At 35.6% G+C, this 19,316-nt stretch overlaps 1 protein-coding gene across 1 annotated transcript in view; it reads right to left on the reverse strand.

Moving 5' to 3' along the window:
- The window catches only part of CABCOCO1 (ciliary associated calcium binding coiled-coil 1), a 168,428-nt gene that overhangs the window by 83,487 nt on the left and 65,625 nt on the right, over positions 1–19,316 (reverse strand). Inside the window, exon 5 of the mRNA XM_052639771.1 lies at positions 17,409–17,481. Within this exon, the coding sequence (XP_052495731.1) occupies positions 17,409–17,481 (73 nt within the window). The remainder of the gene's footprint in view (positions 1–17,408; positions 17,482–19,316) is intronic.

Consider the following 19,316-nt stretch of genomic DNA (forward strand, 5'->3'; position numbering starts at 1 on the left):
AGAAAACCCATAGCCTTGACTAGACGGACCTTAGTCGGCAAAGTAATGCCTCTGCTTTTGAATATGCTATCTAGGTTGGTCATAACTTTTCTTTCTGATTTACTTCACTCTATATAACAGGCTCTAGGTTCACTCATCTTGATAGAACTGACTCAAAATTAATTCTTCTTTATAACTGAGTAATATTCCATTGTATATATGTACCACATCTTCTTTACCCATTCATCTGTCAATGGACATCTAGGTTGCTTCCATGTCCTGGTTATTGTAAATAGTGATGCACTGAACATTGGGGTACATGAGTCATTTAGAATTGAGGTTTTCTCAGGGTACATGCCCAGCAGGGGGGTTGCTGGGTCATAAGGTAGATTTATTCCTAGTTTTTAAAAGGAATCTCCATATTGTTCTCCATAATGGCTGAACCAGTTTACATTACCTCCAACAGTATAGGAGGTTTCCCTTTTCTCCACATTCTCCCCAGCATTTACTGTTGGTAGCTTTTTTTTTGATGATGGCCATTCTGACTGGTGTGAGGTGATACCTCATTGTAGTTTTGATTTCCATTTCTCTAATAATTGGTGATGTTGAGCATCTCTTCATATGTTTTTGCCACCTGTATGTCTTCTTTAGGGAAATGTATGTTTATGTCTTCTGCCCATTTTTTGATTGGGCTATTTGTTTTCCTAATATTGAGCTGTATGAGCTGCTTATGTATTCTGGTGATTAACCCTTTGTCAGTTGTTTCATTTGTCATTATTTTCTCCCAACCTGAGGGTTGTCTTTTAATCCTGTTTATTGTTTCTTTTGCAGTGTAAAAGTTTTTAAGTTTAACTAGATTCCACTTGTTTATTTTTGTTTTTATTTCCATTACTCTACGTGGTGGGTCAAAGAAGATGTTGCTAATTATGTCAAAGAGTGTACTGCTTTATGCACTCTTTAAGAGCTTTATAGTTTTTGGCCTAACATTTAAGTCTTTAATCCATCTTGAGTTTATTTTTGTGTGTGGTGTTAGGAAGTGTTCTACTTTGATTCTTTTACATGTAGCTCTCCAGTTTTCCCTGAAACACTTATTGAAGAGGCTGTCTTTTCTCCATTATATTTTCTTGGCTCCTTTGTCGAAGATAAGGTGTTCATAGGTGCGTGGGTTAATTTCTGGGCTTTCTATCTTGTTCCATAGGTCTATATTTCTGTTTTTCTGCTGGTATCATACTGTTTTGATTGCTGTAGCTTTGTAGTATAGTCTGAAGTTGGGAAAGTTGATTCCTTCAGGTCTGTTTTTCTTTCTCAAGACTGCTTTGGCTATTCGAGGTCTTTTGTGTTTCCATATAAACTGTGAAATTTTTTGTTCTAGTTCTGTGAAAAATACCATTGGTTGTTTGACAGGGATATCTTTGAATCTATAAATTACTTTGGGTAGTAATAATCATTTTTACTCTATTGAGTCTTCAATCCAAGAACACTGTACCACATCTTCTTTATACATTCATCTGTTGGACATTGATGTTGTTTCAATGTCCTGGCTATTGTGAATAGTGATACAATGAATGGTGGGGTGCATCTATCTTTTCAAATTATAATTTTGTCTGGATATATGTCCAAGAGTGAGACTGTAAGCTCAGATGGCAACTCTAGTTTTAGTTTTTTGAGGAATCTCCACATTGTTTTCCATAGTGAATACACCAATTTACATTCCCACCAAAAGTGTAAGAGGGTTCCTTTTTTATTCTACACCCTCTCCAGCATTTGTTATTTGTAGACTTTTTCAGGATGGTCATTCTGACCAGTGAGAGGTGGTACCTCATTGTAGTTTTGATTTGCATTTTTCTAATAATTGGTGATTTTGAATATTTTTTCATGTGCCTATTGGCCATGTGTATGTCTTCTTTGAAGAAATGCCTATTTAGTTCTTCTGTTCATTTTCATTTAGGCCTTTTTCCTCTTTTCTTTTCTTTTTTTGTTATTGAGTTGTATGGGTTGTTTGTATATTTTGGAAAAAATGTGACTCATAAAGGGTTAATATGCCAAAAAATAAAAAGACTTCATACAAATCAGTAACAGAAAGAAAAAAAAACAACCTGCATAAAAATGCAAACATCTTCTACCACTCAGTAGGTTGCGTTTTAATTTTGGTAATGTCCTTTGATGTGCAAAAGATTTTAAGTTCAACTAGGCCTCATTTGTGTTTTTTAGCTTTTGTTTCCTTTGCCTGATGAGACAGATCCAAAAACATAGTGCTAACTCTTAATGCTCAAAATTCTCGAAGCCAGGCTTCAGCAGTACGTGAACCGTGAACTTTCTGATGTTCAAGTTGGTTTTAGAAAAGGCAGAGGAACCAGAGATCAACTTGCCAACATCCGCTGGATCATAGAAAAAGCAAGAGAGTTCCAGAAAAGCATCTATTTCTGCTTTATCGACTATGCCAAAGCCTTTGACTGTGTGGATCACAATAAACTGTGGAAAATTCTGATAGAGATGGGAAACCAGACCACCTGACCTGCCTCTTGAGAAAACTATATGCAGGTCAGGAAGCAACAGTTAGAACTGGACATGGAACAACAGACTGGTTCCAAATAGGAAAAGGGTACGTCAAGGCTGTATATTGTCACCCTGCTTATTTAACTTCTATGCAGAGTACATCATGAGAAACGCTGGGCTGGAGGAAGCACAAGTTGGAATCAAGATTGCCGGGAGAAATATCAATAACCTCAGATATGCAGATGACACCACCCTTATGGCAGAAAGTGAAAAGGAACTCAAAAGCCTCTTGATGAAAGTCAAAGAGGAGAGTGAAGAAGTTGGCTTAAAACTCAACGTTCAGAAAACGAAGATCATGGCATCGGGTCCCATCACTTCATGGAAAAGAGATGGGGAAACAGTGGAAACAGTGGCTGACTTTATTTTTTGGGCTTCAAAATCACTGCAGATGGTGACTGCAGCCATGAAGTTACAAGACGCTTACTCCTTGGAAGGAAAGTTATGACCAACCTAGATAGCATATTAAAAAGCAGAGACATTACTTTGACACAAAGGTCCGTCTAGCCAAGGCTATGGTTTTTCCAGTGGTCATGTATGGATGTGAGAGTTGGACTGTGAAGAAGGCTGAGTGCCGAAGAATTGAAGCTTTTGAACTGTGGTGTTGGAGAAGACCTCTGAGAGTCCCTTGGACTGCAAAGAGGTCCACCCAGTCCACCCTAAAGGAGATCAGTCCTGGGTGTTCACTGGAAGGACTGATGCTAAAGCTGAAACTCCAATACTTTGGCCACCTCATGCGAAGAGTTGACTCACTGGAAAAGACCCTGATGCTGGGAGGGATTGGGGGCAGGAGGAGAAGCGGATGACAGAGGATGAGATGGTTGGATGGCATCACCGACTGGATGGATGTGAGTTTGGGTGAACTCTGGGCGTTGGTGATGGACAGGGAGGCCTGGCTAGCTGTGATTCACAGGGTCGCAAACAGTCAGACATGACTGAGCGACTGAACTGAACTGAAAATAAATTTGGGGGATTTAGATGATGATTGCATTGAATCTATACATAAATTGGGAAGAACTGATGTCTTCACAATATTGAGTCTTTCTACCCACACATGGAATATCGCTCCATTTATCAAGTTTTTTTTTCATTTCATTCTTCAGAGGTTCATGTTTTCCTCATGTAAATCTTGTATATATTTTGTCGATTTATGGCTAAGTATTTCATTTTTTGAGTGCTAATACAAAGAATAAAGTGATTTAAATTTCAAATTCCACTTATTCTTTCTGATACATAGGAAAGAAACTGACTTTTATATATTAACTTTTTATCCTGTACTCTTTTGAGAATTGCTTGTGTTTGTTTCTTATAGGATTTCTTTTTTGGTAAATTCTATCAGATTTTCTACAGTTAGGTCCTCTGCAAACAAAGACATTTTTATATCTTCTTTCTCAATCTGTATAATGTTTATATCATCTTCTTGTTTTATTAGTTAGAACTTATAGTACAGAAGAGATATCCCTGCCTTGTAGTACACTTTATCTTAGTGGAAAGTTTTGAGTTTCTAACTTAATGATATTTGTTGTTCACTTGTTAAATCGTGGTTGACTCTTTGCAACCCCATAGACTGCAGCACACCAGGCTTCCCTATCTTACACTACCCCCTGGAATTTGCTCAAACTCATGACCATTTAGTCAGTGATGCCATCCAGCCATCTATCTCATCTTCTGTTGCCCCCTTCTCTTCCTGTCCTCAATCTTTCCTGGCATCAGGGTCTCTTCCAATGAGTTAGTCTTTGCATCAGGTGGCCAAAGGGTTGGAGCTCCGGCTTCAGCATCAGTCCTTACAATGAATATTTAGGGTTGATTTCCTTTAGGATTGAATGGTTTAATAATGTTAGCTGTAGGGTTTTGATATTTGTTATCAAAAGAGGGAGTTCCCTTCTATTTCTAGTATGCTGAGTTTTTATATCAAGTGGGTATCAAATTTTATGTAATGCTTTTTCTGAATCTATTATGACCATGTGATTTTTCTTTTTTTATCTTGCCTTGAAGTATTGTAATAATTGAGTTTTGAATGTTGAATAAGCCTTGTATACTTGGGATAAATCACACTTGGTCATGGTGAATACATGGCTAGATGAGATTTGCTAAATTTTCGTTAAGTACCTCTGCATCTATGTCCATGAGAGCTATTAGTCTACAGTTTTCTTTTGTTGTAATGTCTTTGTCTAATTTTAGTACTTTGGTAATGCTGGCCTCATAGAATCAGTTAGGAAGTATTCCCTCTATTTCTGTCTTCTGCAAGAGTTTGTAGAGAACTGGTATGATTTCTTCCTTATTTGTTTGTTACAATTCACAAGTGAGCCCATCTAAGCCATGTGTCTTGTCTTTTGGAAGATTACTAATTATTTACTTTCTTTAACAGATATAGGCTTATTCATTTATTCGCATCATCTGTTTCTTTTTTTGTGAGTTTTGGCAAACTTTGTCTTTCAAGTTAACTGGTCCATTTCACCAATGTTATCAAATCTGTGGGCAGAGAATTGTTCACAGTATTCCTTTATTATCCTCTTAATGTCCATAGGGAAGTAGTAATGTTCCCTCCTTCATTACCGATAGTAGCAATTTGTGTCCTCCCTCTTTTTTCTTAATTAGCTTAGCTGAAGCTTATCAATTCCATTGATCTTTTCAAACAATCAGTTTTTGATTTCACTTATTTTCTCTATTGATTTCCTGTTTTCAGTTTCATTGATTTCTGCTCCAGTTCTTTAGGAGCAGACTATTTTTCTTTCGGTTACTCTGTATTCCATTTGTTCTTATTTTTCTAGTTTCCTAACATGGAAATTTAGATTACTGATTTTAGATCTTTCTTGTTTTCCAATATATACATTCAATGCTATAAATTTCCCTCTAAGCGCTGCATTTGCTGTATCCCATAAATTGTGATTAGCTGTGTTTTTATTTTTATTTAGCTCAAAATACTTTCAAGTTCCTCATGAGATGTCTTATCTGAGCCAGTGTTATTAGAAGTGTGTTTAATTACTACAAATTGTTGGATTTTTCAGTTACCTTTCTGTTATTGATTTCTAGTTTAATTCCACTGTCATATACAAGGAGACATTTGTGATTTCTGTTCCTTTAAATTTGTTAAGGTGTGTTTTATGGTATAGAATATGGTCTATTTTGGTGAATGCTCCTTGTGAGCTTGAAAAGAATGTGTACTCTGCTATTGTTGGATAAGTAGTCCATAGATCTCAATTATATTCAGTTGGCTGATAGTGTTGTTGAGTCTTACTATGTCTTTAACAGATTTTCTGCCAGCTAGATCTATGTACTTATGAATAGAGGGGTGCTGAACTTTCCAACTATGATAGAGGATTTATCCCTTTTTTAATTTGTAATTCTATTAGTTTTTGCCTCACACAATTTGATACCCTGTTGTTAAGTCACATATGTTAAGAACTGTCATGTTTTCTTGGAGAATTAACCCTTTTATCACTCTGTGATGTCCTCTTCATACCTGTGTTGGGGAAGCTAGTGAAGTAGTCTTGTTCAGGCTTCAGAGGTGGCACTAAGTCTCTCTCCCTCTGACTGGACAATGACCTTAAAACTGGCTGCATGCCAAACTGCTTTTCCATCTTGAGTTTACTTTTGTGTATGGTGTCAAAGAATGTTCTAATTTCATTTTTTTTTACACATAGCTGTCAAGTTTTTCCAGCATCATCTACTGAAGATTGTCTTTCCTCTATTGTATAGTCTTGCCTCCTTTGTCATAGACTAATTGACCAGAGGTGTTCGGTTTTATTTCTGGGCTTTCTATCCTGTCCATTGACTTATATTTCTGTGTGTGTGTGTGTGTGTGTGTGTGTGTGTGCGTGTGTGTGTATTAATACTATTTTGATAAATGTAGCTTTGTAGTATAGTCTGAAGTAAAAGAATCTGATTCCTCCAGCTCCATTTTTCTTTCTCAGGATTGCTTTTTGGCTATTTGGGGTCTTTTGTGTTTCCATAGAAGTTGTAAAAATTTTTGTTCTAATTTTGAGAAAAAAATGCCATTGATAATTTGATACAGATTGCACTGAATCTATAGACTGCCTTGGATAGTACAGTCATTTTGACAATCAATTCTTCCAATTCAAGAACGTGGTATATTTTTTCCATCTACTTGTATTATCTGTTTCTTTCATCAGCATCTTATAATATTCAGAGTACAAGTCTTTTGTATCCATAGGTAGGTTTATTCTTAGGAATTTTATTCTTTCTGATGCTATGGTAAATGGGACTGTTTCTCTGATTTCTCTTTTTGATTTTTCATTCTTACTGTATAGGAATACAGGGATAGATAATTGTTAGTGTACAGAAATGCAACAGATTTCTATGTGTTGATTTTGCATCCTACAACTTTACTGAATTCATTTGGAGTAGTTTTCCAGTAACATTTAAAGGGTTTTCTATGTATAGTATCATGTCATCAGCAAATAGTGACAGTTTTATTTCTTATTTTCCAATCTGGATTCCTTCTGTTTCTTTTTCTTCTCTGATTGCTGTGGCCAGGGCTTCCAAAACTATGTTGAATAAAAGTGGTGAAAGTGGAAATCCTTGTCTTGTTTCTGCTCTTATAGGAAGTGCTTTCAGCTTTTCACCATTGAGTACAGTATTAGCTATAGGTTTGTCATGTGTGTATGTGTGTTAGTTGCTCAGTTGTGTCCAACTCTTTGTGACCCCATGAACTGTAGCCCACCAGGCTCCCCTGTCCATGGAATTCTCCAGGCAAGAATACTGGAGTGGGTTGCTATTACCTTTTCCTGGGGATCTTCCCAACCCAGGGATCTAATCTGGGCTTCCTGCATTGCAGGTAGATGCTTTACCATTTGAGTCACCAGCTAAGCCCACAGGTTTGTCATATATGGCCTTTATTATGTTGAAGTATGCTCCCTATATGCCTACTTTCTACTTTCTAGAGAGTTTTTATCATAAACTGGTATTGAATTTTGTCAAAAGCATTTTCTGGATCTACTGAGATGATCATATTGTTTTTAACACAATCTTTTTTTTCCATGAATTTAAACCACTGACATTAAATTTGATAATAGCTGGATTAATACATACCATATTTGTTTCTGCTTTTTATTTGTTGCCTCTTTCAGTTCTTAATTGAAAATTCAATATAATTATATAATATATAATTTCCATTATATATATATCCATTATATTTCCATTATATATATTATATATATATAATTTCCATATATATATAATTTCCATTTTTTAGCATATTACTAATTTAGTGGTGTTCTCTAGTTTTCAATATCCACTTACAGCCAATCCAAGTCCAATTTTAAATAATAATAGTATACTGCTTCGTGGGTAATGTAAGGACCTTATAAAAACAAAATAAACCTATTTCTTCTCTGTTGTCTCTTATATCCATCATGAAATTCATGTCACTTATAGATAAGCATATATATATATATAAAATCAAATGCATTATTATTATTTAAACAAATTTTACTCTTAGATAAATTAAGAAAAAAGAAAATCAAAAGTTCTTATTTTACCTTGATTTATTCCCTCTTTGAATGTACTTCTTTACTTTATGCAGATCCAAGATTATGACCTATATTATTTCACCTTGTTAAATAACTTTCTTCTAACATTTCTTGCAAGCCAGGTCTACTGGCAACAAATTCCCTCAGGACTATTTGTTTGAGAAAGCCTTCCTTTTTCACTTCTTAAGGATAATTTCACAATGTAGAGAAGTCTAGGTTGGTAGTTTTTTTCTTTCAGCACTAAACACTTTACTCAGTTCTTACTTGTATGGTTTCAGAGAAATTGAAAGTAATTCTTATACTGGTTCGTACAGGTTGAGTTTTTTTTTCTCCCTCCTACTACTTTCAGAATTTTTCTTTATCTTTGATTTTATATAGTTTAAAACTTACATGCCTAGGTATAATTTTTTTGGCATTTATCATCTTTTGGGTTCTCTGACCTCCCAGGATGTAGGGAAATTCATCTGGGGAAAATTTCATTCATTATTGCTTCAAATATTTCTTCTCTTCCTTTCTCTCCTTCTACTCCTGCTTTTCACACTATATGCATGTTATACCTTTTGCAGTTGTCCTGTAGACCTTGAATAGTCTGTTCCATTTTTTTTTTTTCTCTTTCAGTGTTTGTTTTCTTTGGTTTTTGGTTTGAGGATTCTTTTGATAATATCCTCTAGTTCAGAGATTCTTTCCTCAGTTGTTTCCAGATTACCAATAAGCTCATCAAAAGTATTCCTCTTTTCTTTTACAGTATTTTAATATGAAGTATATAATCAACCAAATAAAGAAGAAGGGTAACAATAAGAAGGCACTGCGATAGTAGGTAGCAAGAAATTCTATTATGGTATGGTGATTAAAGCAGGGTGATATTCTGACAGGGATTCACAAATAAACCAATGGGATTACTGGTCATAATGAGTCAAACTGAGCATTAAGAATAGTAATTAATACGGATGAACCAAAACAGAAACAAAATAAAATCTATTTCAGTTTCCTATTCTTACTACAACAAATTACCACAAACAGTGGCTTAAATTAACATAAATTTATTTTACAGTTCTGGAAGTCAGAAGTCCTCAACTTAATGTGTTGAAGAGGCTCCATTCAGTTCAGAGACTCTACAGGAGAATCTGTTTCCTTGCCTTATTCGGCTCTTAGCTGCTGCTGCTGCTAAGCTGCATCAGTAGTGTTTGACTCTGTGTGACCCCATAGACAGCAGCCCACCAGGCTCCCCTGTCCCTGGGATTCTCCAGGCAAGAACACTGGAGTGGGTTGCCATTCCCTTCTCCAATGCATGAAAGTGGAAAGTGAAAGTGAAGACGCTCAGTAGTGTCTGACTCTTAGCGACCCCATGGACTGCAGCCTACCAGGCTCCTCCGTCCATGGGATTTTCCAGGCAAGAGTACTGGAGTGGGTTGCCACTGCCTTCTCTGTCTGCTCCTAGAGGGCACCTGAATTCCTTGGCTCCTTGCCTCTTCCTCCATCTTCAAAGCCAACAATTTAGCTTATTCATATCTTCCCCTTGTTACTGACTCTCTCTTTCCTCTCTTTTCCTCTTAGGAGGAACATGATCACATTGAGCCTACTTGGATAATCCTCCCATCTCAAAGCCTTCAGCTTAATCATATTTGCAAAATCTCTTTCACATGTAAGATTACATATCCACAGGTTCCAGGAATTGGTATGTAGGCATCTTGAAATGATGGGAGGGAAATTAATTATTCAGTCTACCACCATCACTTTTGAAGTATACTAAAAATCCAACTTATTATTTTGAAAACTTTCAGAGAAAGGGAGAGAATAAGAAACCTGTTCTTTCTTTTCCATATGAACTGTATCTCATTTTAATCAAATAATTGAAGAGTGAAAGTTTCTGTTTCTAGAAATACTGAGCTCATAAATGAAGAAAGAATGATAAAATATTAAAAGAGAAAAAGAAAATAAAAAGAAAGAAAACCAGACACTATTTGCCTCTTAATAAGATTGTACAAAACCACCTTCAAATCATTCTTGCTAAATATCTGAAGTGAAATCTAGTTAGCCTTCCAAAATTAACTGTGTTCTGAAAATAAGGAAGAGATACCACAGAAATTTAGGTAAAATTTAATCAAATGTCAGTAAATTCTATAGGATACAAGATCTAAAGTATTCAACAAATAAAATGTTCAATTTTCTTTGTATTATTGTTGCACATTTTGTTAGGTTCATTCCTACATATTTTATGGTTTTCATTATTACCAATGTGATCCTTTTCTTCAAGGCTATTAACAAAATACAGGAAAATATTTTTTTCTTAATGATGGTTTCTTACCATACCATCTGCAAACAATGACAGCTTTGTACCTTGTTTTTTAATACCTCCCTTTTTCTTCTAATTTTGACTTTTTTGTTTTATCAAATTGGTGAGGAACTAAAAATCCAATGTTGCGTCAAAATTATCAGCCTTGTCTTGTTCTTTGTGGGTATTTTAATGGCTTCATTAAGACATTTTAGACAGATTTCAGTTTTTGGTATATTCTATCAGCTAAGAGTATAAACTTACATTATGGGCTAACTAGAGTCTTTTTAAAATGAGAAATGGATAGTTATCAAATGTTTTACTGTATCTATTGAGATCATCATTTGGTTTTTCCTTCCTCTAATCTGATAGTGTACTAAATTACATTAATAGATATCCCAGTGTTAAACCATCCTTTCATATCTGGAATAAACACTATCTGAACATCTAATCCTTTGCCATATTTCACTTCATAATATTTTATTTAAGATTAATACATCTATAATATTTTCATAACTGTGATTGCCTACAATATTGTGTTATTCTTTTCTATTTCTAATTATAATTTATTACCGATTCACAGGATAAATTTAAAACTTTCTCAGGATTATATTAACTTCAGAGAATGAGTTGAAAGCTTTCCATCTCCTTCTATGCTCTATAATAACATATAAAAAGGAAATGTTTCCTCTTAGAAATTTTGGTACATGTCCATCCCAAACTTCCTAATTATCTGGACACCCAACGAGGACCTACAATATAGCACCTGCTCCATGTTATGTGGCAGCCTAGATGGAAAGGGAGTTTGGGGAGAATGGGTATATATATGTATATGCCTGAATCCCTTTGCTGTTCCCCTTAAACTATCACAACATTATTTGCTAATTGGCTATATCCCCAGACAAAATAAAAGTTAAACAAAATTTGGTAGAACTAGCCTATAAAACCTACATCTGACGGCATTTTTATGTGTTGAGCGTTCAATATTTTATATGTTTAACATTCTATTAAGATTTTCTACACTCTCAAGGAAATCTGTATTTCTCAAGTAAAATTTACAGTTCCCTGAATATTGCTTTTTCTGGATTTTCAAGCCTATCAACAGAAAATTGATATTTTATAAACATTTTCAAATTCCATTTTAAACAAACAAGATCTGTATCAGTTCATTTGTCAAGAAAACGATAAACTTTCAAACAACTTTTGTGAGACTATTAATCAGAGTTTAGATCTTCTAACATTTGCTCTATCAACTCTGTTTCTTAGCTATCATTTGATCTGTTCATAGAGTTTCGTGCATCTCTTATAATTTTATTTTCCTCAACTACTTGTTGATTTTGTGCTGCCAGCTGACCTTCACATTAGATGATCCTTGTTCATTTGTCTGTGGATGTCTGTTTGCCAAGCTTGCCTTTAGACACTGTAGGGGAGGCATAAAGAATGATGTTGTAAGGCATTCAGGGTGTACTCACTGTCACTTCTGAACATCAATGGCCACTACAGAACTGCCCTTCTCTTTAGTGTCAACACCCACAATAGTTTCTTTAGCATGGGAATGAATGCCACAGAATCCCAGTATCCTGTATAAGCAGCAGAAGGTAAATGGACTAAATGGGGTAGCTGCTCTACTTGCTTTCATCAGTTCAGTTCAGTCATTCAGTCGTGTCCAACTCTTTGCAACCCCATTGACTGCAGCAGGCCAGGCCTCCCTGTCCATCACCAGCTCCTGGAGCTTACAGAAACTGATGTCCATTGAGTCGGTGATGCAATACAACCATGTCATCCAATGTTGTCCCCTTCTCCTCATGCCTTCAATTTTTCCCAGCATCAGGGTCTTTTCCAATGAGTCAGTTCTTTGCACCAGGTGGACAAAGTATTGGAGTTTCAACTTCAGCATCAGTCCTTCCAATGAATATTCAGGACTGATTTCCTTTAGGATGGACTGGTTTCCTTTAGGATGGACTGGTTTGATCTCCTTGCTGTCCAAGGGACTCTCAAAAGTCATCTCCAACACCACAGTTCAAAAGCATCAATTCTTTGGTGCTCAGCTTTCTTTATAGTCTAACTCTCATATCCATACATGACCACTGGAAAAACCATAGCTTTGACTAGACAGACCTTTGTTGGCAAAGTAACGTCTCTCCTTTTTAAAATGCTCTCTAAGTTAGTCTTAACTTTTCATCCAAGGAGCAAGCGTCATTTAATTTCATGGCTGCAGTCACCATCTGCAGCGATTTTGGAGCCCCCCAAAGTAAAGTCTGTCACTGTTTCCACTCTTTCCCCATTTATTTGCCATGAAGTGATGGGACCAGATGCCATGATCTTAGTTTTTCTGAATGTTGAGTTTTAAGCCAACTTTTTCACTCTCCTCTTTCATTTTCATCAAGAGGCTCTTTAGTTCCTCTTCATTTTCTGCCATAAGGGTGGTGTCATCTGCATATCTCAGGTTTTTGATATGTCTCCTGGCAATCTTGATTCCAGCTTGTGTTTCATCTAGCCTAGCATTTCTCATGATGTATTCCACATAGAAGATAAATAAGCAGAGTGACAATATACAGCCTTGACGTACTCCTTTCCCAATTTGAAACCAGTCTGGTCCATGTCCAGTTCTAACTATTGCTTCCTGACCTGCATTCAGATTTCTCAGGAGGCAGGTCAGGTAGTCTGGTATTCCCATCTCTTTAAGAATTTTCCACAGCTTATTGTGATCCACACAAAGGCTTTGGCATAGTCAATAAAGCAGAAGTAGATATTTTTCTGGAACTCTCTTGCTTTTTCAATGATCCAATGGATGTTGGCAATTTGATCTCTGGTTCCTCTGCCTTTTCTAAATCCAGCTTAAACATCTGGAAGTTCACAGTTCATGTACTGTTGAAGCCTGGCTTGGAGAATTTTGAACATTACTTTGCTAGCATGTGAGATGAGCGCAACTGTGTGGTAGTTTGAGCATTCTTTGGCATTGCCTTTCTTTGGGATTTGAATGAAAACTGACCTGAAAGTAATGCTTTCATCATTTTCCCTCTCCAAGTTTCTCTCATTTCTGTATCAATTTAGGATGCCTAAAGAAATGTAGCATTAACTCTGTAGTGTCTTGTCAGTACATATGGGGCTACAGTTTCATCTAATCAATAATTTATCATTTTAGATGTCATCAAACCTCTTATCTATAGCATTCTGAATTTTGAAAATTTTGGTCTTTTACAGGATTTTGGATGCAGGAGGAATTGTACATGTGTGCTTAGTTTATTCTTTTGATAAAACCACTGTTCCCTTTGGAAAAGTTCTTCCTGCTTCTTTGGGGATCTATTCATGTTCTTTCACCCATTCAATATGGTCAACTTGGGTTTTCTAATAATATCACTCCTCTGGTCACAGTGACTAATTGAGAACAGACATAAAACACAAACACAGAAAATCATATTGGGAGGAGGAATGTTTCTTTCTTTTGGAGGTGCTAAACTGTAACTGTCTCTTTCATGTCCACCACCAGCTGGAGGAAGCCTGACTGCAATAGAAGGGAACAAGGCCCTTCAGAAAAAAGAAATGAAAAAAGTCTAGGAGAGATGAGAGACTGAACCACATGCACGGATATACAGATCCACATGTACATACACACTCAGTAACATGGTTGACTATGAGATCCAGTTAGTTTTAGTCTAGCTTTCACCCCTGCCTTTACCTGTTAGTGACTTCCCTGGTAGTTCAGTTGGTAAAGAATCTGCCTGCAATGCAGGAGACCAGGGTTCAATCATTGGGTTGGGAAGATCCCCTGGTGAAGTGAATGTCAAACTACTTCAGTATCCTTGCCTGGAGAATTCCATGGACAGAGAAGCCTGCTGTGCTACAGTCCATGGGGTCCCAAATGTCGGACATGACTAAGTGACTAAGCACACAAGCACACGACATAATAAGATATCTTCCCCCTTTTTAAATTAATTGAACTATTTTGAGTAGAATTTCTTTTGCTTGCACCAAAAAAATATACTTTCTGGCTAACTCATTCACAGTCTATAGATTTCCTCTTAGACTTCACTTGTTAATGGAAGCCCCCCTATATTATAATTACTTAATCATCTCTCTCCTCTCATTCAACAATAAACTCCATGAGGACAAGGATCATTGCTTGTCACTGTGTATGCCTGGAACTTTTGTACAAGGCCTAGAGCATAATAGAAACTGGATCACATAAACATGTGGAATAATGAATAAATGCTGTAACTGTATCATCTCATTTTAGTAGATGCCCGGCAGTAGATACCTGGTTAGAACCATGTCTTTGGGTATCTGCTATAAGTTTTTGATCACCATCATTGCTACTATCCAATAGGGTTCTTTGTGTACAAGTATTCACTGTTTCTCCTAGTTTTCAGGTAACCAAAGCAAAGAACAGTTTCCAGGTTTTTGGGTGGGTCCTCAAGGCCATAGAAAACATATACCCCTTAAGGCAGGAGTCCCAAACTTCTGGAATCTAATGTCTGATGATTTGAGGTGGAGCCCATGTAATAATAGAAACAAAGTGTACAATAAATGCAATATACTCAAATCATCCTAAAACCATCCCCCTCAACCTAGTCCATGGAAAAACTGTCTTCCACAAAACCAGTCCCTAGTGCCAGAAAGTTTGGGGACTGCTGCCTTAAGGAGATTTTGGTTCCCTTATAATTGCTATGTTTGTGGATCTGTGATCTAATCATATTGCCAAAACAACAGACTTGGAGAGTTCTTGGCTTGGGTGATTAAAAGGAAATTCTCATCTCTATAAATAAATTGAGTGTCATCCTCTAAGATGGCTACAACTACAGGTATCTATCTGCTGCCTTTGTTCTCTGCTCCATCCTGCCATTATTCTAGCTCATTCTAGTTGTTCACTACCTTTTTCAACATATGTTTATATGCGAACTATTGAAAGAACTCCAAAACATGCTGCTTATAGAACTGTATATATTAGATTTCTAGATTATGAAAAATCTCAGGCCAAGAATAATGAATTACCAAAAAATGACCTAATATGAAATTTCTTTAAAAAGGTGAGTAGAAATAGCTAGAAACAACTGTTAAAATAAAAAATACAAATTCAATTTTCTTTAAAACCCAAGAAAAAATTGAGTATGATTTATGTTTTTTATTAATAATTAAAATTAATATTTAGCAATTATTCTTAGAGGTGATTTATGCATTTTTTTTATAATCATCTATCCATAACTAAGAAACAAACTAAATTTCATCAGTGTTACTTAACTTGAATTCTTGCCTGAGATTTAAAGTTGGAACACTTACATGGCTGTTGTATGGCCCTTGTTTGGTTCCAGAGCCCTGAGGTCAGCATGAATAATTACGTTAGTGGACCAGGCCTCTATGAAAGGTTGTTAATTAAAAAAAGGTATTTGCACCAAACATTATCAGAAACTTCTAAAATGCTATAAAATAATTGTAGTATAACATTTGCTTTGGTTAATCCTTTAAAATTATATGAATGATCTAATTCTCGAAGACCCAACATCCCTTCCTTAAGGAATTTATTTATAGCTCTGGTCAACTTGGGGAAAATACAAAAGACAATAGAAAATAAACGGATCAATCCTTGTCTACTTTCTCCATTTTTTCTTTCCATAAGCATAAATGTCACCTAAATATAACCTTACAACAGAGAAGAAAGGCACGATTGTGTAATTAACAAAGGGAAAGGGAGTTCTTCATGAAATTTTTTTTCTTCATGATTCTAAATATCTGTGTATGCCACTGCTGGAAGCCACTACCATTTTCCCAAAGTTGTGCTGAGTAGATAAGATAGGATTGTATGCCAAACAGATGATTATTATAATGCTGTTATACTATATGATTTAATTCTGAAATGGAAACGTTTTCAGTGAAACTTTTGTCAAATAACATGTAATTTAAGACACAAAATGAGGAGACTGCAAAGAAGAAATTTTAAGGAAAGTCAAAAGCAAAAAGAGTTCCTTGTTTTCCTTCAGCTCATTTAAAAGGCCAACAGTAGAACAAGTACCCAAATGGACAGTGAGACACCATGACTCAGGTGTTTAATGAAGTCAGCAATTTATAAACTACAGAATAACAATACTAGGGAAGACCAAATGGCTGGCACATTGCATCTGCTTCTTAATACTAGGAAAATTATACAGATAATGTAAATATCCCCTTATTCACTTTATTTCTGACCATGACCATTCCCGTCTCCTATTTTTCTAGTTGAGAATCTAAAGAGCACTTTTTATGGCATCTTTAGAGTTGGATTGACTGAGCGACTAAGTACAGCACAGCCTTCATAAGATGTTCTCTTATCGTGGATTCATTTCTAGTAATTATGAATATGTGATTATATGTAAGAGTGTTCAAAAATAGCTTTAGGTAAACCATTTCTTGTAGAACTGCTATTATATGCACCGTCACTGAATCACTTATGTAGTATTAAGAGGCATTGCTATGTGCCCTGCATTATACTATATGTTGCATAGTAAAACAGCTCATGATTCGCGGCTTCAAGGAAATTACAGTTGGATTATGTCAACTATATCAATCCCCGGGAAACAATTAGAAAACCATATAACGTGATGTAAACATACACGCTTACTGGTGTGCTAAGAGTAGCCAATATTCAGCAGAAAGAGATAAATTGGAATAAAATAACAGAATGTGATTAAAGAGTTTCTCTAAACCCTTCCTTTGAAATGCGACGTAATTAAGGAAGGTTTGCTTCGTTGAGAAAGTGGGATTTGAATTAGGCCTTAAACAATGAGTACACTGAAAATAAATGTGAAATTAGAAGAGATTTAACTGAATTAATTTATCTCACTTTTCCTGATTTTATTTGTATGAAGACACACATACTCTATCCAACTGAGCTTTGTCAAATAATCCATAAATACATAAAGTATATGTGATTAACAATGCTTTTAATGCCAAAAGACAGCTTATTTTCTTAATCCAAAGCTCACTTTGTGTAATTATTCTTTTTGCAAACTACTAGTTGGTTATATTAACACTTGAGTAATCTTGACAAGAAGTTGCTTTAAGCAGTTAAAGATCCAGATGCTGATCAGCATGCATTAAGTGATTCAGCTTAATTGGTTCCATCTAGATAAATTACTTACCTCAGTTCCTATCACAATTTCTTCCCTGGCAGAGAAGAACAGAAACTCATACAGCTTGTAGTGTTGAAATAAGCTGAAACACAAAATAAATGTGGAAAACTGATAAATTTATTTCAGGGAAAAAAGCAAATATAGAAGAATATTTAATACAGGAAAGTTGTCTGCATTGACCAAGCTAAAGACATTAAACACTAATATGGTATCAGTCACCTCCACTACTTCAAAATATGTTGCCCAGAAATGCTAAGAAATTTAAAGGCTTATTTTCTGATACAATGACAATATAACACAGTACCTAAATTAGTATTGGTAAACTAATCTGTGATGAATGGATAGGTTTGGGGTAGATTTCATCTTGACTTTTCTTGGCTCATGACCAAATAATGCAATGCACCTAAACACCAACTTCATATTCTTTTTCATGTTTTGTTCCAAACTAGAATCAATTTCCTCTTATACAAATAGCACTGAATTCTAAGGCTACTTCCATATCAATTAAACCTCTCATGTTCTCAAACTGTTTCAAGATTAATCTCTAATAACACCTGAAAAATGATATAATGTTAACTGAACTACTTTTTAAGAGATGTCTGATTTTCTTAAAGAATATTCGATTACACATCAAAGGTAGGAATTAACTTAAGAAAGATAATTTCTTTAGCTCCTACCCTAAAGACTAGGTGGTCAGTGTATAAAACCTATAAAGAGATAAAAGATAGGAGTTTCTTAAAATGTATGTATTTCTAGTAAGGTTAAATATCTCAGCAATGTGTTACTGAGAGTTAAAAATTTACTGAAAGGTTGACTTCTAATATCCTGTTTGTGATAATATTTGAATTTTTCTAATTCTCATCCTGCTGGTTGGGAAAATTAATAGACTCATAATACAGTGAAATGCTGAAGAACAAAAAATTGTCTTAGTGGTTTCTCTTTCACTCTGGTGCCTTTTGCTATTTAAGAAAATTGATTTTAATATAACTGAGAAATTAACATTTGCAAAATGTAGCTACAGAGCATGTATAATAATGGTTTCTGAATGCTGTAATGGATCAAAGTTTCAATTCATTTGAAATCAATGAAGAAATCCTCAGGCAGCTGGGGCTCTCTGAGTTACATTAGCAGTTGATCTCACTACTAACACAATCCATTAAAAAGTGATGTGTGTGCAGATCAGTCATGTTTTTTTTTTTTTATTACATTCAAATTAGTCATCAACATTCAGAAAACTAACTTAGACCTTGACATTACTTTGATTTGTTGGCTAGAAAATACATTAAGATTAGTGACATTTGATGATTCAATGAAGCAAAATACATTCAAACCCACCTTCCCTTACACTGGTTACCTACAGAAAGCTTTAAGATTAAAAGTATTACACTGTCAATAACTGACTCTGAGTAGAAAAATAAGACTGTAGAGTATTTTGGAAAGAGCTTGGCTTCTTTTCAGTTAACTGGTATAAAACTTTCCTTCCCCCATCTTATGTCACTCAATGAAGTCAATTCATAAATCTTCCTTCCTGCAATTTCATAATCTTTCCACCTTATTCTCATTATTGCATATAGTTATTAGATTAGTATTAGTTGCTCAGCTGTGTCCAACTCTTTGTGACCCCATGAACTGCAGCCCACTGGGCTCCCCTGTCCATGGAATTCTCCAGGCAACAATACTGGAGTGGGTTGCCATTCCCTTCTCTAGGCGATCTCCCAGGGATCAAACTTGGGTCTCCTTCATTACAGGTGGATTCTTTACCACCTGAACCACCAGGGAAGTCATTATTAGATTATCCCATACTAAAAAAGAAATTCACTTCTCACAATGAACATAAAATGCATGACTTGGATGCAGTGGTCAAAGAGGCAAAGTTGGGCAAGGTCAGGGCTATAGAGAGACAGGCAAGGAGAGGGG

Source organism: Budorcas taxicolor, chromosome 5 (assembly GCF_023091745.1).
Source record: "Budorcas taxicolor isolate Tak-1 chromosome 5, Takin1.1, whole genome shotgun sequence".
Taxonomy (NCBI): Eukaryota; Metazoa; Chordata; class Mammalia; order Artiodactyla; family Bovidae; genus Budorcas; species Budorcas taxicolor.